This window comes from Phaeoacremonium minimum (assembly GCF_000392275.1).
Source record: "Phaeoacremonium minimum UCRPA7 unplaced genomic scaffold PA7_03_scaffold_104, whole genome shotgun sequence".
Taxonomy (NCBI): Eukaryota; Fungi; Ascomycota; class Sordariomycetes; order Togniniales; family Togniniaceae; genus Phaeoacremonium; species Phaeoacremonium minimum.
In genome coordinates, this window is record NW_006921011.1 from 38572 (window position 1) to 59882 (window position 21311).

Sequence of the window (21311 nt, forward strand, 5' to 3'; positions counted from 1 at the left end):
GATGGCGGATGTACCCATAGAGGATTCACAATCGATGGTGGCCAACTCATCCCCGCGAACAAGGTCATTCATGCGCGCTTTGATGCATTACTGGTGGAGAACTTTCAAACTTGTCACTGGTCAGGTATTCGACGAAGCAAAGTTCCAGGCGCACCTGAGGCAAGGAATCGATTTCTTCACATCAACTTTGTCGACAGTTGGGCAGGGTCCCGTGCAGCAACTGATACACAAGATCCTGCACGGCATTCAAACCGACTTTGTGACGGGTTTCAAGCTCTCCACCGGCTTGAGTATGGAAGCACTTTGGGAATATCTCAGGCCTGAGCCTATACGTGACGAAATGGCATTGCGTCTCACACAGAGCGTCGAGCAACTGGCAAAACGATTCGATAACATCAAGTGGAGATCCAATGCCTCTCTAACCGATTTGGCTCGGGTGGTGTCATATCTCAGCAAGGCTTACAGTGATATTCTCACAGGTGCTATCAACGTGAAGGGGCTGTTGGAAACCCTTACATCAGATATTCACTCGTTGGAGTCCAAACTCCAAGAGTCACAACAGCTATCTCCTTTCTTCGCAGTTGAATTCGAGATGCTAAGGCAGTCATTGATTCTTCATCAAATTTCTTGTCAGAACACATCCTTCATTGGATCGAAGGAATCTCTTCTATCAGACGTACCGACAATCGTGGAAATGCACATTCGAACTCGGAGCCCATCAGACATAACTTCGCTCATCAATTACCTGATGTGTCAAGACTCAGTTATACACCCTTGGGTCGGTACACAATCAGCGTCGCTGATCCACAAATTTGACTCGATAGGGGCAGCGAGCCTCTTCTCATTACGATCCCTAGAGGTGGAAATACCGCATATGGGCAAAGCCCTCGCAAATTCTTCGGAAGCTACCACCGCAGACACCATCGCTATCCTGAATGGGATCCTTCTTGACCTATTGAGGGCAATTGCTTCACATACGTCTCAAGAAGCAGAGATCATAATGTCGTCGTATGAGCGCCTATGCAGACAAGTGGCGAGATCTGATCTCCAGGTAGAAGATTGTGGCTTTGTCGTGGACGTACCTATGTCTGAACTGAAGCTTCAGGATTCGAGTCTGGATCACGCGTCTGAAGTCGTGAAAGAGCATTTCTTTCCCGCACTCCTTGCGCTTGAATCTGCTAATACACCTGGCAATAGGAGGATGGCCTTCGCGGCAATCTCTTGGGTTCAATTTGCGATTGGATGCATCAAATTATACGTCCCAGATAAGGTCTTTGACCCGTATCTCAGGGCCGAGACGGAACGAGAATTTCACGAAGGGGTTCGCGAGTTATTGCAACATAAACTGCAGGCAGCCCATGAGTTTGAGCAGATCTTCACGGGTCAAGTCTCCAATTTGAGAACTGTCTCCCTGGAGGCGGAAATCAGTGAATTGCCACAACTTCCGCCAACAGCACAGATGATATATCGGCCATCCAATGTTGAGCTAAGCCGCTTACAAGGAGAGTTCAACAACGTGCTGAACGCTGTGCTACGGAATAACGTCTCTTCTATGCATTTCAGATATATATCCAAGCCCTCTGCATCAGGAGCACAAGAGCTGCAACTTGTCAAAGATAATGTAACGCAGCTGATCGGGCGGCTATCAACTCGCTTTCCAGCATATCAGGATCTCACGGTGCCGTTGATCAACTTCCTTCGCTGTCTCCAGGTCGGGCTGTCTTTAACAGACAATATCAAGCAAACAAGTTCACAAGACTTGACTCCCAGTTTCCTCGAGATAACCCCTTTTTTGGGCGGAGATTTGTCCATTGTCCACAAGCCCCTTCCAGTTCGAGAGCTTGAAGTATTATCGGTTATTGGCTCTCTTTCGAGTATAGATGGGGTTGATAGGCTTGATCCGCACGTACGGATGTCTCTTTTCGAATCACTACACTTCTACTACAATGAATGGAGTAGAAAACTTGAGACGGATCGCAAAAACGAGGCTGCGAAGAGCAGTTTGTATCAGTTCAGGGGTAGTCTGGAAGATGAAGAGGAGGTGGATGCAGCTGAATTCGAGCAGCTCTTCCCCAACTATGAAGAGGATGACGGCAACCGAAAGCATGTTGTCCGAGACATATCCGTCAGGTTAGCTGATCTCCACAGCAATATCTTTGTGTCGCCCAAAGAGTGCCAACAAAGCTTGCAGGCTCTTTGCAAGCTTGTTGGCCGGAAGCTCTCTAAGAACACGCAAAAAGGGTCTGAATCCCAAGCAGACACGGATAAGGCCTTGCTCCCTGCTGCTCTCCTAGTGCTCGAGGAGAAGGTGCATGAGTTCAATTCGGATTTGTCTTCCAAGACCTGCAACTTCTATACTGAGGCTAATCTCATTGAGGCTCGGAAGCTGGTCAGACTTGTTAACGCTATCCATGCTCGCTTCAAAGAGCTACAGTCAATCGATGAGATAAGCATTCTCCAGACCATCGCTGATGTCATAATGGCGTGTGATCATATACTGGAACTCAGTCACACCGAACCGCTCGCAAAGATGATAATCAGGGTTGAGAAGTTGCATCAATTCGTCGATGAGTGGGAATCAGGCCATCTAGCAGCTCGTCAATATGGAATCCCTACTCTATATAAGGAACTCGTATCGATGATAGTAGATTGGCGGCGACTCGAGCTCGCCACATGGAAGAGACTATTCGACATGGAAACCAAGAATTGTGAGGACGACGCCAAGTCCTGGTGGTTCGTGGCCTACCAAGCGGTCATCGCCATACCAATGTCGAAGTTAGAATTGGGAGAGAATCTTAGAGACTACGCCGCGCAACTGGTGTCTGACTTGGATATGTTCTTTTCAACAGCCATTCTAGGTCAGTATCAGACACGTTTGCGATTATTAAAGCAATTGCAGGCACACCTCAAATTGTTGACCGTGGACTATCCCTCACTCGACGTGATCCGAAATGCCCTACAGAACTTCATCTCGTTCTATGGACGCTACGAGTCCAGAATAAGAGACACCATCCACAAAGAGAGAGAGTTACTGGACAAGAAAATGAATGAAGTACTGTTGCTTGCTAGTTGGAAAGATACAAACATTCTCGCATTGAAAGAAAGCGCCCGGAGGTCTCATATGAAGCTATTCCGTATCGTCAGAAAATTTCGTGGACTACTCGGGCAGCCCGTGAAGTCAATCATTGATCAGGGATTACCTGATGAACACCACCATACCGGTAGTGAAGGGCACACTAGCGTACCATGGTCTAAGGCTGTCACCAACATGTCTTCCGTCACTTTATGCCAGCAACTTATTCCACATTGGGGAGAAGATTCCCAGAGTAAGCGCCTTTCAAAAGGAGACAAGATCGTCGAAATCATGGCGAAGACATCTCGTCTCCCAGATTCATCAGTCGAAGCTGCAGAGGTGGTCGATATTTGGGTCTCAGACCTCGCAGCCTCGATGACAGCACTGAGGAAGGAAACACCGCCTTTCTTGACCGACGAAAATAAGGAGATAGTCAAGCATCTTAAAGGCAGGAAGATGAGACTGTTCGAGGAAACTTTGAAAGCTATCCGCCAGATGGGCTTCACTCGCAACCTCAGTGAAAATCTCCAGAAAGGTCAAAATAATCTTGCAACTGCCTTCGCAAGAATCGACCCCCTTCACTCTAGTGGGGGTGACAGCATTGCGGAGATTGACTACTACTTCCACAAGGTCCTTGATCTAGCTCCACGTTTCCGCCAATCGCTCCAAAACCACTCCGGAGATCTAAGTAATGATGCTGTCCGGCGAAGCACAGGCTACCTGGAAGGAATTCTTTATGTGCTGATACAACAACGCGGCCGACTCGCTGAAATGCAAACCAATCTATCAATATTGGATAGCGAGGTCACGAATGTCATGGCACTTACTGCTATGAAGTGCGATGATGTGACAAAGGTCAAGGGCAGAGTCTCGGACCATGGCCGGGTTCTGCGCTGGCTCATTCAAATAATCACTTTTGGGCTACACCTAATTCAAGTCCATGGACGACTTGGAGACCTTGACAACTCGGACATCCGCAATCAACTTCAGGAGTGGGTGACAAGGTTCCAGGAACTCCAGGAACGTATACAAACAGAACCAGTCCTTCCTAAAGGATTTATCTCCAATGTTCAACTGAAATTACAAGACCAATTTGTTGATGATTTAGAGACATTTCGAGCAAGCCTAGAGACTCTCGAAAATGCACGCCCAGATCTGGCTTTCATCATTCAACAAATCAGACTTTGGACGACAATGACCGCAGAGGACGATCAAGACGGAGCCACGAGTGCGAGTATTGCAGCCTTCACTGAAGAAATCCTAATTCTTTCGAAGAAGATTCTGAACGCAGTACAGAAGCTTCAAGATGCCGCCTCAGCGCTACCCACGTCAATCGAGGATGCATCTTGGCTCTTAAAATACAGCAGTAGTCTCTCGAATGCTCTTGCGGCTCTCCATGCTAGTACGGTTGCGGACGGCATAAAATCAAGCTTATCTCAACTGAGAGCTCTTGACTTGTCATCTCCGTCCAATAAGCAAGCTGCATTTGCCCTTTTGGGTGTGGTGCTCCCGTTGTTTCAGCAATATACGAACATCTGCCACGATATCTTCGGCAAATTCACTGAACTACACCGTTCCACATCCAGAATGGCATATAACCTAAGTAGATCTTTCACTCAGCTAGCCTCAGAGGGCTTCTGTACTCCGCAAGAGAAGTCAAACGAAACATCTGGAGATTCCGGAAAGCTCGAGAGCGGTACTGGTCTCGGAGACGGCGAAGGGGCAGATGATATCAGCAAAGATATTCAACCAGACGAAGACCTGTCGGAGTTGGCGCAAGAACCAGACAAGGAACGAGATGGTGAGATTGAAGACGAGAAGGATGCGGTAGATATGGCGAATGAGGAGATGGAGGGCCAAATGGGAGATGCCGGCGGTGAAGAAGAAGACGATGACAATAACTCAAAGTCAGGGGACGAAAACGAGGAGGACGAGATGGATGAGGAGGTCGGCGACGTGGATGATCTTGACCCTACCGCTGTCGATGAGAAGATGTGGGACGGGGATGAGGAGGATGCCGATAAGGATCAACAAGGCGATCAGAGCAAGGGTCAGAAGAAGGACGATGAACAAATGGCGGCTGACGGGGCCGACAAGAAGGATGACCAACCCGAGAAGATGAATGAACCAGGGGAGCCCGAAGTGGACGAGGAGATTGGGCCAGAACAGGATGATGTGGTGCCACAGGATGAGCTCAATCGCCAAGATCAGAACGTTCAGGAGAACGAAACGCTTGCCTTGCCAGATGAGATGGAGATCGACAAGAATCAAGACAGCGCCTCCTCGGTCGATGACGGCGACCTAGATGCTCTCTCGGAAAAGCAAGATGATACCGAAGAGCAATCCATGAAGGAGCCAGAAACCGAGAGCGTAGTAGACGGCGATGACTTGCCGGACACCAATCAAGAGATCATAGACAAGGACAATGAAGAATCCGAAGCTCTTCCAGAGGGCGAGGAACTTCCAATTGATGACGACAACTTTGATATGGATATCGACGAGCAGGACGGCCCTGAAGACATCGAGGAACAAGATCAGATCAAGCAAGAATCACTCGATAATGCGAATGCCGACCAAAACGCTGCTCCAAGCGACGTGAAAAGCGGAGCCGGTCAGGAACAAGATGCCATTGAAGAGAGAGCAAATGAGCAGGATAGTCAAAACAAGGCTTCTCAGCGCGACCGTGGCGAGATGGGACAAAATGCAGAAGATCAAGAGACAGCTGCGGGCAACGAAGGATCTATGTCTCGACTAGACGAGGATCGTTCCCAAAATGACGAGAATAAGCCCTCCGAGACCTCAGAGTCACAGCCTTTCAAGCAGCTTGGAGACGCTATGGAAAGGTGGTACAGGAATCAGAAAGACATCAAGAATTCCACGGAGGATGAAGACCGTCCACCGCAACAAGACAAGTCCGAGGCTGAGATGATGAAGCAAGAATTCCAACACCTTCAAAATGACGACTCGGCCGCCGACGCTGAGGCGTTGGGCACGGCCTCAGAGGAGGAGGTTCGTCCCATAGACGACTCTATGGCTATTGATGACGAGACTCGGGATACTGAGAGCCGACTTCTTCCAGAAGACATTGAAAAGGAAGAGACAGAGCAAGATCAGGACATGAATGATAAGGAACTCACGAGCTTGGACGAACAGGAAACTCCAATGCAGGAAGATAGTCGTTCTGGCGTTGCAACTAGACAAGGCGCTTTCAACCGTGATCGATCCCCGTCTCCAGACGAGACCATACCTGCTGACAAGGAAGACAAAACGATTCAAGAAACGTCCACCCAGCTGTCAATTACTCACATCACCGATCGAGATAGGTCCTTAAGAGACTATTCTGAGTCTCTGGAGCAATGGGCTTCCTTTCAAACCAAGACTCATCCGCTGTCCCTGGCACTTACCTCTCAGCTGCGCCTGATATTAACACCATCTCAGTCAACTAAGCTCTCCGGATCATACCGTACCGGTAAACGTCTTAACATCAAGAAAATTATCCCTTATATAGCATCCAGCTACAAGAGAGACAAGATCTGGATGCGCCGTAGCATTCCCACCAAACGGGCTTATCAAATTCTCCTTTGCGTCGACGACAGCAGGAGCATGGGCGAGACCACATCTGGCGGCCTTGCACTCGAATCACTCGTCATGGTCTCGCGATCTCTCGCCATGCTCGAAGCTGGCCAAGTCGGCGTCCTGGGCTTTGGTGCTGATGTCTTCACGGCACACGAACTGACCGAGCCATTCGCGTCTCATGACGCCGGCGCGAGAGTCCTCCAGAAGTTCTCGTTTGAGCAGGACAGGACAGATATCTGCCTTCTGATCCGCCAAACCATCGACCAGTTCCGCGCAGCCAGGCTCCAAAGCGGCAGCCGCGGATCCGAGGACCTGTGGCAACTCGCGCTTATTCTCTCCGACGGCTTGACGCCGTCCTCCGCACACGACAAGATCCGCCGCCTGCTGCGCGAAGCCATGGAGGAGCGCATCATGATTGTGTTCATTATCATGGACGACTCCAGCAAGAAGAAGGGAGACAGCGTCCTAGAGCTCAAAGAGGCCAAGTTTGTCAAGGACGAGTACGGACAAAGCAATGTGGTCATTGAGCGGTATCTCGATACCTTCCCCTTCCAGTACTACCTCATTGTCCACAATCTGGAAGATCTCCCGGGTGCCTTGGCCGGGCTGCTCAGGACATGGTTTGCAGAGGTTAACTCATAGCGTCATTTGCATTCGAAGGCATGGATACGGCGTTTCGGTGTGTTTATAGAAAAGGAGAGCTATAGAACTGGCGGCGGTGTACCTACCAATGCTCAAGCTATTTTTGCACTCACAGCATAGGTCAATAATAAGATAATGTCATTGTAATTAATCACGTCCTATACTAGGCGGATATACGTGTTCATCGCTATGTCAATATATGACCGTGAAGTTGTAAGAATTGTCCACATCAAATCTCGTGGCTACAAGTAAGCACCACCGATCTGACATGACATACCTGAGACTAGAAATCGTCATGGAAGCGCGGACCAGCGATTTCACTAGTCCTACTGCCATTACCACACATCTGCCATTGATTACTCATTCGCCCTTCCTTTCATCTCTAAAACCGCGTTTGCTACCGCTGCCAGAGACGGTCTTGAAGCGGCGTACATTCGAAGACTTGAGCTTCTTCTTGAATAGAATGCTTGCTGTTGTGGTCATTCGCCTCTTCTGAATTGGGGACCTCCTGAGGAGAGAAGTAGGTGGAGATCTTCGGGTTGATGATCGAGACAACCGAGCAGGTCTGGGCGAAGATCTCCTCGTCTCCTCCTCTTCATTGTCCGCAATCTCTGTTTCCTTCTCGCTGCTGGAGAGAAGACTGGTCTCGGTGGTCCTGGTGTCTGCTACGCTGCTCTCGATCCCACTACTCGAACTCATAGTCTCCGCGCGACCAGGCGATACAGTTCGGTTGGATCTCAGGAAGTCATAAGGTGGAGCCACATCGGGGGCCTCGTTGGAGAGCACATCTGGGAGAATCTGTAGCACAGGTGTCACAGCGACCCTGGGCGTCCAAGCATCGGAGATACTCTCTTGATAGGTTGCGAATGATCTACGAACGATTTCACACTGGGTGAGCCATGGATGTTTCAAGGCTTGATCGACGGTCATTCGTAGTGAAGGATTGAATTCGAGGCAGCTGCGAATGAAACTCATTCCTGTCTTGCCGATGATTCTCGTGTCGTGGTTGAGATAAGCGAAGATTCCTTCGAGATTCGGAGAGCTCCCAGACTGGCCCTGGGCAATTGAGCCAGATTCCGTCCTGGGCATGATGATGTCTGGATCGAAAGGATTATCCAATCCCAGAAGGAACGACAGACACAGCGCCCCCACGGCCCACATATCAACAGATTGATCGTGGCCATCCTGACTGATTTGCTCACTAAGAAAATTAGTAAATGACAGGGCGGTTACTGATGAACGGAACTCACGGTGGGTGATACCCATGGCTTCCTGAGGCGCTGGTAATACGTCCAGAACTCAAGACATTGGCGCAGCCAAAATCGCCAATGACAATTCTCTGTGAAATACTCGGACAGACTGTGCAGAAAACTTATTATATAGCAATTAGAAATCAGTAGCTATCTGAGGTCAGTCAATGGGTTGTACATACTGTTCTCCGGCTTCAGGTCCCGGTGAGCCACACCTTTCGAGTTCAAGTACGACAGACCATGCAAGAGCTGCCGCATCACCCACCTAACCTCGATCTCTTGAAAGCGCTTCATCTGATAGATCATAGAAAAGAAGTCGCCACCGGTTGCTAGCTCAGCGAATGTGTACCTTTCAGCCAGTTTCAGCATATCATCCTAAGACTAGGCAATCATGACACTTACAAGGTATGAGGTGTCCTGTATGCGCGCTTGAAAGACACGATATTTGGCTGGAAAACTGTCAGCTTCTGACCCCAGTAGCGCAGGAAAAATCCACATACATGGTCTAGCTGGCACCAGATATCGACTTCTCGAAGAGCCTGTCGGGCTGCGATACCGTTCCAACCTCCCCAGCTCTTTGAGATGTCGTGAATTTTGCAAACGACCTGCTGCTTTGTTCGGGCGTCAATTGCAAGATGAACGCGAGCGAACCCGCCTTCGCCAAGCACTCGATTTGTGACAATGTATTGACCTTCGAACATCTTTCGTACTTTTAGTACATTGGTAGATGAAGAAACGCGAATTGGTGACTAACCTTGACCTCCTTCTTCTGAATGTTTGTGAGCTCGTGTAGACTTGCTCGCATCGCCGGCTGCTGGACGAGGATCCTGACATTTGATTTCACCTCGACGATGTCTCCGTCCTGAAGCAGATAGGCCGGTGTAATCTCAGTGCTACCTTTGCCAATCTGCAGGCCATTGACGAAGGTTCCGTTAACAGACTGGCGATCTCGCACATAGACCAGTGACGCAGCAGTAGACTCCGGGTCGGGCTCGACCGAAAAGAATTCGAGATGATTTCGGGAGATGTTGTAACCCGGGCACGTAATCAGACTGAACATCCGTCAGATCACCGACTCTCTTCGCAATCTCAATACCAACACTTACTTGCTATTCAAGCTGCGGCCAAATTTGACAGGCTCGCCGATACGGAGGAGATGTTCGTCTGATGCATCAAAATGTCAGTGATCTTATCTGAAAGCTCAAGGCTCCTAGGAGCAAGCTATATGAAAAAAACGCTTACGCCTCTCCATGCTGCCGTCTTGGTCAAGATCGACCTCGAACACGAGGTTTGCTACGACGTTCGTAGCCATGACGCTGGAATCGGAGTGAATTGAGGGTTCTCGAGATGGAATTGGGCTACTGCGGATGAGAAATGGAGGGTTCGAGAGGTGTACAGATGGAGGATGAAGGGAATTGAAGCGAAGAAAATTGTCAAGGCATTATATGAGTACGCTGGTGCTTCGAATTGGTGGTGTATATAGATACAATGGGCATAATAGGAGTCTGGGGGCAGGTCACGTTCAGGGGCACATCGTGTTAGTCAATAACGGCACAATAGACAATCAACACTATTGTTCTCGCATTGTAAAAGACCAAGTACGGAAATTTCTCAGTAGACAATACATTTTTATTTTGCTCTGTGATAAAATTGCAGACGTGCTCTCGGCCTATTGTGGCACATCAAGGGAAAGAGCTATTGACGACGATGCAATTCAGGGGTTGAGGAAGGAGTGAGATGAGGCTGAGAGCTTGGAGCCGTGCACCATTGAGGGCCACTAAAACCACCACTATCAGCTGGCCGCTTACCAGTGGAGGTGGAGCTAGGCGAGACACCACAGTGCCACTGAGTACCCCGCCAGCATTTGCAAAACACACCATAGTAACCTACCTATAATTTAGCGGGCGATGCCCCATTGGACATGACGTCAGGAGCTGTCTACCACCTACCTTTCCCCAGCCCTAGAGTAGGTGATGGATTCCCGAGCGATCATTGATGAGCTGGCCTGATCTGGACGTGCAAACACAATTGAACAAGCACAAAGCTTTCTACACGCCTATAATCTCATTGCGCTGGCCCTGCCGTCTCACTCATTCAGGAAGATGTCCACTCTCCTTCTCGCCCGCAGTGCCATCCGCCGGCATGCCGTTCCGCTTACTCTCAGCGTCTCGTCGGCGGCTTTCATGGCCACAAGGCAAAAGCCCATGCGCCTAGATGCCAGGCCCGCGTCTCCTCCACGGCCTATCGCAGAGTCGGACGAGTGGCTCGATCCACAGGTCATCAAGCAGATATCTGGAGGCAGCTTATCCGGTACGCCAACATTCACTTGTCATCTTGCAGAGAGCTAATGCGACTTGCTGATAGGCTTCGTGACGGGACTTCTAGTCAGCATGTTCTCCCGGACTTTGGTAGTCCTTGCTGGTGTAGCTATTGTAGCTATTCAGGTAATAACGTCCCTCTCACATGATACAAGTCATTCCCTCTGACTGGTAGCCAGGTTGCGTCAAGATATGGTATTAATCTGGTGGAGATGCTGAAGCTCAGAAAACGCATCGAATCTTCCAAGGTCCTCTCGGCCCTGAACAAAAACGCAACCTTCAAGCTTGCCTTTGGTATAACCTTTGCCCTGTCCGCATTCTTCCAATTCTAAGTACAATGAATCAATTAATTCAGCAATGCACAATGCTTGCAAGACCCCCAAATGACTGCTATACACTTTGTTTCAAAACGGTTGTGTCTCGCGCTTGAGCCAAGCCGTGGTCAGCTCATCAGATGTGAAGTAGTCCTTCGTCTTCGCAAAGACGTCGGCGTTATAGTCGTTCAGCCACTGCTTCTCCTCGCTAGTAAGAAGATTCGTGTCGATCATGTTGCGGCAGTATGGTACCATTGTGACATGCTCGAAGCCCATGTACGGCTTGTCACCAAATTGCTGATGTGTCTTGACCTCCCTGACCATAACGATGTTCTCAATTCGGATGCCAAACGAACCATCCTCGTAGTAGCCCGGCTCATTCGAGATGACGTTGCCAGCTGAGAGGGCCACCTCAGAATATTGTTTTCTGGTGCCTATGCCAATTGGTCCTTCGTGCACATTCAGGTATGAGCCAACACCGTGACCTGTGCCGTGCCTGTAGTCAAGACCCTCTTTCTGCAGACAGCTGTTAGTTTCAGAATCAGAGACTGCGAAGAGGCATACGTACCCATAGGAATTGTCTCGCCAGTCCATCCAGAGCATAACCGGTGGTACCTTTCGGGAACACAGCCATGTCAAGGGCAATATGGCCCTTCAAGACCAGAGTGTAAGCTAGCTTTTCGGCGTCTGATGGTGTTGTAAAATGCAGCGTACGAGTCGTGTCAGTTGTGCCATCGAGATACTGCGCCCCCGAATCGCATAGGTAGACTGCCTTCGGGTCGATTATTGAGCAATGGCCCCTTTCAGGCTTGTAATGGATGACCGCCGCATTTGCGCCGGTTGAAGAGATGGTATCGAAAGAAAGACCGACATAATTCTCCTGTTTCTTTCGCAGTTCTTCAAGCTTATCCGCCGCTGTCACCTCGTCTAGAGATACCTGCTTGGTAATGAGCTGGTCCTCCAGCCAAGCAAAATATTCAATCAACGCTGCACCATCACGGATATGACACTGTCGCATACCCTCCAGCTCTGTCTCGTTCTTGATAGCCTTAGCGTCGCCAATTGGGCTCTTAATTTCCTCGACATATTTCTCGCCTCCCAAAGCAAGCTTCAATGCCCAAGATCCCTTTGTTGAGATCAGGAACTTCTTTGGATCTTGCGGTTTCTCGCCCTCTTTAGGCACTTCCACAAACACCGAATCACTCAAAGCATTGGCGTCCTCGAACAAGCTCTCATATGACTTGATCGTAACATGGTTTTCAGCCAGATAGCTGTGGCACTCCTCGCTTAGCTTCGTGGAGTCAACGTATAGCGTTGCCGAGTCCGAGGTTACGATAGCATATGAAAAGAAGACGGGGTTGTACGGGATGTCATTTCCTCGGAGGTTGAATAGCCAGGCAATCTCGTCCAACATGGATATCACAAAGCCCGCAGAGTTCTTCTTCTCCAGTTCCTTCCGAAGCTCTGTGAGTTTCGTTTTGGCATCCTTGCCAGAGTACTTAGGCGGGAGGAAAGCCACAGGCTCTCTAGGCCGGGTGGGTTTCGCTTCTCCCCAAGCAATGTCTACTAAATTGTCCGATACAGGAAGCAGGTTAGACCCGCCGCGCTTCTTGATCTTCTCCAGGAGCTTCTCAGCTGTAGAGCTTGTGATTAGCGTTGGATCAACCACGACGACCTTTCCCCCAGCCGATTCGTCCGCGGACCATTCCTGCCACGTGGGCACGTCTTGGAGACCTTGTTTCAGCAGGACCCAATTCGAGTCCAGCTGCCTTGCTGCTTGGTTGAAGTATCGCCCGTCTGTGGCAAGGGCAGCCTTTTCGTGGGTGATGACTGCACATCCCGCCGAACCGGTGAAACCGCTTATAAACTCTCGTCTTGCGTCGCAGGAGGCGATGTACTCTGAGGCATGGCTGTCTTCGGAGGGGACGACTGCATCCAACATGTTAGCAGTCTTCGTTCATTGCACGTCCTCGGGCGACTACTGACTGTATACATCAACGTTGCGCTCTTTCATGAGCTGCCTCAACTTCGTCAAGCGTGCGCTGCTGTCGACGGTCTCCATGGTGGGCTGGGGAGGGTGATATGTTGCGTATCTGCAGACTGAGGCTGCTATCGGGGAGGGATTGAAGGTCGCGGCAAAAGTCCTGGGTGCTCTGCACTTGGGATCGAGAAAGTGGACGATGACAGACCGAGAAGAAGAAGCGAAGAAGGGCCGTGGCCAAATATGTCTCATGGGGAGGTAGGAGAAGTAGGAGAAGGGACGTGAGTGAGTGTGTGGATGACTATGAGGTAAAGGTAATGCAGCAGCCAGCTCGAGCTGCCGTCTCGGTATTGGGTATTGGACTTCTCAGTGCAGATGCAGGTGTATCTGTCCCGCACACCCCACTTCTATCTAGGTGGTGGTCCTCCCCAATCCTGCTGGCAGCCGTGCAGACGGTCTTCCCTAATGCGGAAACGGATCCAGGTAGTTAGTTAGTTCTGTTGTTTCTGCATAAAATGCGGGAGGCTTCTATCGGCTTTGATTTCTGCAGATGGTCAATAAATGCTGTTTAGTCAGTTGAACGTGCAATTAAGACCATAAGATGCTTTTTGAGCCAATCTAAGGCAGGTCGTTTGTGCCCAGGTACATACCTAGCTATCAAGGTTCGGACTACCTGAATGCATGAATACATGAGAAGCACACGACACATGCCCGGCTGCCACCGGCCTCGGGGCTTCGGGCGGCCCTTACCTAATCCCATTGCCCTGTCAGGCCCCGCAATCTCCAGCTCGTCCCAGGGCATGGATAGTGGTTGTGCGGCACACAGACTGCCGGCCCCGGCTGATAGCCACAGCAACTTTTCTGCGATAAGGCGCCTAGAAGAATATATCTATCTACCGAGCTCACCACCCCACCTGTCCTAAGATTCCGTCCAACGAGAGATACTTCAGGCCTCAAGCAACTAAGTCGCCAAACGGGCATGGCAGATAATTGGGCATCGCGAGGCTGCACACTCGCAGCTGGAATATCCTGACAGGAAGAATTGCCGTTATCCGAGATTGCCTCACGTCCTCTGTCTGCCTTGTGCATCGCAACACTCGCTCACCAGACAGAACCACGCAAGTGACGAGAGTCTCCTTTTTCACAGCACATAATTCTCTGCCATGAACCTCCTTTCCGGAACTTCTAGTAGACAGGATGGATCAGCTACCGCTACCTTCATCGCTAGATGAAGTGGAAACAGTAAGCACTTCTCACTGCCCTCTTGAATCAACTTTGAACGGCTAAAGTACATCATCTAGTTGATCTTAGCACTTTACCAGCCAAACCCCCCTGAGACAGTGTCCAGAATTCAGGATGTCCTCCAGCGCGTCCAACGCTCGCCACAAGGCTGGCAGATTTCTCATGGCCTTCTCGAGAAGTCGAACGACAATGTCAAATTCTTTGGCGCCCTCACGATTATAGTCAAGCTGAACACGGCCAGGTAATGCTTGCAAAACATGTCTGAGTCTTCGAAATAGCTGACCATTCTTGCAGTTCCGCACTGAGCGAGGACGATGCAAAACAACTATTGCAAAGTCTGATAGGATGGTTTGTGAGGTCGCTGGCAGACGGCTCTGGACCAGTTGTGATCAGGAAACTATGCTCAGCTCTCGTCACTTTCTTCATCCATTTCTCCCAGTATTGGCCCAACTGTGTGCAGCACTTGGTGTACTGCCTCGATATTGGCCGCGCTGTACCCGTTGATGACGCCAATGATGCCACTCCAACTGCAGAGATCATCAGAAGCTTGGAGGAGAGCAAGTTACTTGCTGCACTATGGTTTGCCGCATCCTTCGTGGAAGATGTCGGGAAGACGGAGATGAATTCCCAGAAATAGTGAGTTGGCCTACAGAAATCAAATCTATTCAGCTCCTGGCCTCAGTCATTGGTAAATGACTAATACAAATCAGCATGGGTGCTCATGAGCGTCTCCTGAAAAACTCTCAGGATATCACTACAATGCTCGCCGGTGGCCTGATGCTCGAGTCTCCCAATAGTCTCCGAGTGAAAGCCGAAGCAGTCAAGTGCTTTCAGGTATGTCACAAATTTCTCTGCCCACCTGTCCGCATCTAGTTCCTGGAGATGTTGGACATGATAGATTGGACTTCTGACTAGTTTAGGCATGGATCCTCTATGCCCAGAGGGTGTCGTCCACCACCGACGAGCTGGTTACACCTCTTCGTAATCTGGTTATCCCCACCATGAAATGTCTCCTTGTAGAAGATCTATATGATTCTACCGTCGAGCTTTTCACGGATGTTCTGTCGAACTATTCAGGATTCTTCACAGAAGAGCATTATGACGCTATGTTTTCGTTATTCGAGACTGAATGGTCTCAAGAACGTTATACTCGTCTTGTGCAAGGCGATTTTGACTTCGACTCGGTTCAATATGGCATGTTTATGATTGCCTTCGGAGACGCCAAAGTTCAAGACCTCATGGAGGGCCAGGACCCCAAATCCAAGAACATTCTCTCTGGCCTATGTGGGCTACTAAGTGCTACAGGTTACCCAGTGGGCGAGGACAAAATCTTTGTCCCAGCTCTCGAGTTTTGGTCTACATTTGTGGAGACAATGACAGACTGTATGTATTCAGAGGAAGAAGGCATGCAGAACTGGATGCCTCAAGCCATGGTCCAGGTGATGCAGGCTGTTTCAAACTGCTACGGCAAGATACAAATGGTTGATAGCATCACCTGGAAGGACTGGGATTCCACAGAGCGAGTTGGCTGGAACGATGCCCGCAAAGACGTGGCTGATTTTCTACAAGCCGTGTATCCGCTTCGCGGGCCGTCTCTGGTAACTACCTTTGTGGACTTGCTCCTTCAGTCCATTTCATCACGGCACTGGGGTCAGATTGAAGCCGCCCTATTCTGTCTTGGTGCTATATCCGATTGTGTCGGAGACGAAGGCACTTGTGATACGGATTTGCACAAAATCTTCTCTTCCTCCCTTTTCCAGCTTTTAGGTGAGGGCAGCTCTATCATTCCCCACCGTCTACAACAGTCGGCGCTCTCTCTAATAGAGCGTTACTCGGACTTTTTCGAGCGTCATCACAAATATCTCCCTGATGCCCTGAACCTTCTTTTCGGCTCTATTGGCGACCCACTTCTTGAGGGTCCTTCATCCAAATCTATCATGACACTGTGCTCTTCGTGTAGGTCTCAGCTTGTAGAGCAAGTTGAGATCTTTCTTTCCCAGTATCAGCACCAACACAACATTGGTGGACTTCACTCATTACCAGAGGAGAGGATTCTCACTGGCATAGCCTCAATCATTCAGGCGATCTCTCAAGAGGAGCGCAAAGTTCAGACTTTCGAGCATCTGCTTTCTATAATTCAGAATGATGCACAACGTTGTCTTCAGTTGAAAACAAACCCACAAGCGTTCCACTCAGACGACCAGTGGCTGCAGGCCAGGCTTGCCATTGATGTTGTCACGGTTTCAAAGCCACCGTCAAGTCCGGACGAGGCTGCTCTGCTTGTGGCGGAGAGAGTCCTACGATCTCTAGCAAGTATTGCACGAGGCATGCAAGGTCTAGCTGAGGGCCCTGTGGACCTGGATAGCGATGAGGCGGCCACAACACAAAGCAGCAATGAGCACTTAACTCGTATTCAAAACACTATTATGAATATCATGGTTCAACTGCAGGACGCTTTTAGCCAGAGTGGAGAAGTCAACGAAACAATCTGCAACATATTTCGAGCTGGCTTCTCTGAGACGGAACCTGGCCCTTTCGTATTCGCACCCAACACGGTCATTGAATTCTTCACCCGACAGACTTGGCAGAATCCTAGGATAGGTACCATGGTGAGCACCGTGTGCTCATTTATTAGTTCATTAAACAACACATCCAAGGCTCAAGTTAGAGACAGCCTTTATAGGCTGCTTCCGTGGATTGTGAGTCTGCTGAAGGCATTGCCTGGTAAGAGCCCCACCAATTCCTCTCATAAGTCGGTAACTGATGTCCTTGCAGAACCGGAGACAGACTCTGAGCTTGCTCAGAATGGCATCGAGTTCGTTAATCGCTCCGTGACCAAAAATCCGGAAGTCCTGCTTGGGCTGCAACCCACTGAAGACTTGGAGTCCTTCTTTTTGTTCGCGCTCAAGGTCCTCAATGGCAAGGAACCTCTTCCCAAGGGTGCGGCCGCGGATTTCTGGGTAAGATAGACGACTTACGTTTCAATGTATGAGCGACTCTAACCATATTCACTAGTCTACATTCATCGCTCTTAAAAGCCTAGACTCATCGGTGCAAGCCGCCATCAACAATGCCATGGAGTATCTGGGCCCCCTCATAGCTCAATCTCTTATGCAAAACATTGGTGGTAACGCATCGCGAAGCGAGCTCGACAAGTTGAGCGATCCGCTCAAGAAGCTGGTCGTCAACCAAGTGCACTCACAACGTTGGTTAGAGGCAGCGTTGTCTGATGATTCGTTCCCAGGCAAACAGGTTTCACGAGAGGAGAAGTCGATGTTTCTGAAGAAGATCATCAAGTAAGTTTACTGAATCTTCCGGGATTTAGACAATGGACTGATCAAGTATCGCTAGCCTACGCGGGAATCGACAAACAAATCAGGTTGTGAGGGAGTTTTGGCTTGCCTGCAGAGGCTCTAATTTTGCCTATGCTTCATGACAGCTTGTATGGCAAGGCATCTAGGGTGGGAGCTGCTCGTGCGCACTTGGTTTAGAAAAGCAGTATACAAGGGAATGACGAAGGAGCGAGCAATGCTACAAACGGTCAATAGAAAGGGATATTGCCAAAAAGTGACAGATCTGGGCATTGAGTGAGGAGTTGGGGTATCTCGAGCATTACGCATAGACCCTCTAAGAATACATCCATGATACATCAGAATATTTATAAATCCTTTACAGTCCTACAGCTGCTCGTACACCTTCCATCGTCTCCTCCGCATTAGCCCTCGCTTTTCGTGCACCCTGCTCTGCCACATGGTCTATATACTTGCCATCATCCTTGGCGAGCATTTCAAGGTATCTCTCGCGGATGTTACTCAGACCGCCATTGATAGCATCGGCTGCCTTCTCCTTCAGCGCTCGCAAATTCGCTCCGCCGAGCTCCTGTGCGATTTCCTGAGGACTGCGCCCGGCTTCATCAAAGATGGAGATCACCTCGAGAAGATTGGACACGCCGGGCCGGGCCTCTGGGTCATAGGACACGGAGTTGGTGGAGTCGGTCAGGGCTGACATGACCTTCTTCCGGATTTCCTCGGGCGTGTCCGTCAGGACGATGCGCGAACGAGGATCGGCGTGTGACTTGGACATTTTCTGCGTGGGCTGCTGAAGAGACATCACTCGCCTTGCCGGAGCTACAGAGTTTAGGTCAGCAGGCAAGTAGACATACGTTTTGCTGAGGGGGGACTTACACAAGATCGTCTCCGGGGCCACAAGCGCGCCGCCGTATGTGTGGTTGAAATTGGTCGCACATTCGCGGGCAAATTCGAGATGTTGCCTCTGGTCATCGCCTACCGGGACATGTGTTGCCCTGTAGTTTTCGGTTAGTGAAAGTGGCGTTGCAGGTACAAGGGAGGAACGTCACCTGTGAACTAACACATCGGCAGCTTGGAGGACCGGGTAGGAAAAGAGGCCAAGTTTCAGTGATGATTTTGCCTTCTCATCCAAGAAAGATGAGTCCTGTGACAGAGAAAGCTTGCTCTATAAGAGTTCATTAGAAAGGCGTAGACATTAGACTGATGGAGCGCCAACCTTCCACTGCGTCATTCGCGATAAATACCCCATAGACGCGGTGCAGCTTAAAATCCACATGAGTTCTGAGTGAGCAGAGACCTGTGGCAATAATATTAGCAAAAGAACATTTGAATATTGCATCTTAGACACTTACAGAAGACTGGTAGAAGAGAATTGACTTCTCAGGATCCAATCCGACAGCAACTAGCGATGCCAGAGATTCTCTTTTCCACTGCCTAAGCTGCTGCGCATTCTGCGGCATCGTGATGGCGTGTAGATCAACAATGGAGTAGAGTAGCTTGGCCCCCGAGGCAGCTTCATTCTGCAACTTGACCCATTGTCTAAGAGCCCCGAGATAATTCCCCAGATGGGGGATGCCGGTGGGCTGAATACCCGAGAAGATCACGGCATTGCTGGAGATGGAGCGCGTCTGCGATAGCCGCGCAAGGCTGCCCAGTGCCCGGGCCGTCCGAACCGGCCTGCACAGCATTAGTTATGGTTGTGAGGAGCTCATCCGGGCGTTTATTATCATTAGATGCGATCGGGCGCCGAAGAAGGTGAGTCTAGAAATCGATGTTGAAGTGATGTTACGGCAGTGGAGCTTGGTCCAAATTTTTGGTCATATCGTCTGATGAACTAAGATCCCAACCCCAGGTACAGCACAGCGCATCGGAGTATCGTCTTATTTGGCCAAAGATAAATTTCGCTTGTAAATGGTGTTCTTTGCCTATGGCTACGCTACTTTTCCATATACGCGTTTTACCCATACTGGACAAACACGTCCACGGTAGAGTGTTGTTCAATGTTGGTCTTAAGCTTGTGATATTGTACAAATTATGATATGACTACAAATCTACACAAGACACCAAGGGCTATCTGCCTGAGTAATGACATTGATCTATCTTCCGCCTGCGAGCTTGAACCTCTCACTTGTGAGAAGTTCTTCGACCTTTTCAATCGTTGCGCGACTCTTGCTGGTATCCGCCATATGCTCCCAGTGTGGTTCGAGCGTACCCTCAATCTCCTTCATGTTAAAGTCTATTTCCTTGCCAACGCCTATTGAGAATGTTAGAAGAGCACAAACTCCAAAAGAATGAGCAACAACTCACCAAGCTTATTAAATTCCCACATGTTGGCCTTCATACCCACACCGTAGTACTGGTATTTCTGTAGGAACGCCAGCCACATCTGCACTGTCTCCGGGTGCCCATCGCGGATCTGGATGAGTCGGCGGCAGGTGATACGCTCGAAGTTCTCTTGCGACTTCTTGAAGATGAAGCTGGCCCTGGGCACCGTCCAGCGCTCCGTGATACGTGGCAGCGGCGTGGGACCGAACGCCGGGAGGCCTAGATAGTAGGCAGCGCGCAGCGCAAAGTCGCAGAAGAACTCGAGGTTGCGGACGCTATATGATCGCAATTGCAGGTCGCAAGATGGCACGCCATATTCAGCTTCGCGGCGCAGCGGCTTTAGGTAAAAGGCCTGCACGTTTCGTGGTAGACGGGAGGCCTTGGTGGGCTCGGGCGCCGCGTTCTTTGGGCTCGATTTCGCGGCTCGAGGAGGTTTCGCTCTGTTTTGGAGTCAGATATGGCATTACCGGGTGTGGGAAACTCGCTCATAGAAGGTTTGGCACATACACCGACGCATTGGAGCGGGTTTGCGAAGTCTGTGAAAGGAGGTTATGCTGCGCTTGCACAGGGATTGCAGGCTGCTGACACGGATCGATTAGCTTTGGATTGAGGCCGATCACTGAATCATCGTTCTCTTACCAGCCGCCTCTGTATTAGGCCCTGCAAGGGTCGTATTAATGGTGGTGCGTTCATCTCTGCATGGCTCGCATGTGTCGATGTCTGGGTGCAAAGATCACGGCTCATCCAGGACTGGACTTTTTAGCGTCCGCTCGCCTAACCTGACGGAGCTGTTATCGATAAGCCACTCCAAACTGCACTTTTTTCGACGGCGGGACGCACTTGAACTACATACACAGGACGATAGTTACGAAACACGTATTTCGAATTTTCATTCAAAGTACTTGATATAGAAGCTTGATGTTGTGGATTGGCTGTCTAAGCTGACGATGCGAGCTACTGCACCCGTTATACAGTATTAATCTCTGCCAACCTCAATTACGATTTAGCGAATCTCCCATCGCTAATAGACTACTCCCTCCTGGCAGATTCATGCTCCCAAAAGCCTCGGCCATAGTGGCGTGCTAAAGACTGGAGCGACGTGCTGATTGAAGGGATATGATATCCTCTTTCGGGGCATCCACTTTCAAGGTCCGAATAGATCTTCCCATGACGGGGTGCATATTTTCGGTGTCCTGTTCCTCGGGATGTTGTGAACTAGGTCACATTGGTTGAGAAAATGTTCTTTCTGACTTGGCAAATAGCGAAGCCAAGATCATTGTAT

At 49.9% G+C, this 21311-nt stretch overlaps 5 protein-coding genes across 5 annotated transcripts; 1 reads left to right on the plus strand and 4 right to left on the minus strand.

Annotated features, from left to right (window-relative positions):
• Nucleotides 1-4660: 4660 nt before the first annotated feature.
• On the plus strand, nt 4661-7291 carry UCRPA7_1431 (putative midasin protein; the record flags this gene model as incomplete). Its single annotated transcript, XM_007914012.1, has 1 exon — nt 4661-7291. One exon carries the CDS (start codon nt 4661-4663, stop codon nt 7289-7291), a length of 2631 nt encoding a protein of 876 aa, XP_007912203.1.
• A 1386-nt stretch (nt 7292-8677) lies between these two features.
• On the minus strand, nt 8678-9853 carry UCRPA7_1432 (putative meiosis-specific serine threonine-protein kinase mek1 protein; the record flags this gene model as incomplete). The annotated part of the gene is made up of 7 exons (XM_007914013.1): nt 8678-8691; nt 8757-8890; nt 8944-8990; nt 9042-9242; nt 9296-9593; nt 9648-9705; nt 9784-9853. The coding sequence occupies 7 exons, from the start codon at nt 9851-9853 to the stop codon at nt 8678-8680; spliced, it is 822 nt and encodes a 273-aa protein (XP_007912204.1).
• A 1410-nt stretch (nt 9854-11263) lies between these two features.
• UCRPA7_1433 (putative xaa-pro aminopeptidase 1 protein) lies at nt 11264-13235 on the minus strand (the record flags this gene model as incomplete). The annotated part of the gene is made up of 3 exons (XM_007914014.1): nt 11264-11689; nt 11742-13102; nt 13160-13235. 3 exons carry the CDS (start codon nt 13233-13235, stop codon nt 11264-11266), a joined length of 1863 nt encoding a protein of 620 aa, XP_007912205.1.
• A 4830-nt stretch (nt 13236-18065) lies between these two features.
• Nucleotides 18066-19392, minus strand: UCRPA7_1435 (putative tryptophanyl-trna synthetase protein; the record flags this gene model as incomplete). Its single annotated transcript, XM_007914015.1, has 4 exons — nt 18066-18523; nt 18581-18699; nt 18766-18869; nt 19057-19392. The coding sequence occupies 4 exons, from the start codon at nt 19390-19392 to the stop codon at nt 18066-18068; spliced, it is 1017 nt and encodes a 338-aa protein (XP_007912206.1).
• Nucleotides 19393-19800: 408 nt separating this feature from the next.
• UCRPA7_1436 (putative 30s ribosomal protein s10 protein) lies at nt 19801-20546 on the minus strand (the record flags this gene model as incomplete). Its single annotated transcript, XM_007914016.1, has 3 exons — nt 19801-19958; nt 20012-20469; nt 20539-20546. 3 exons carry the CDS (start codon nt 20544-20546, stop codon nt 19801-19803), a joined length of 624 nt encoding a protein of 207 aa, XP_007912207.1.
• Nucleotides 20547-21311: the final 765 nt, after the last annotated feature.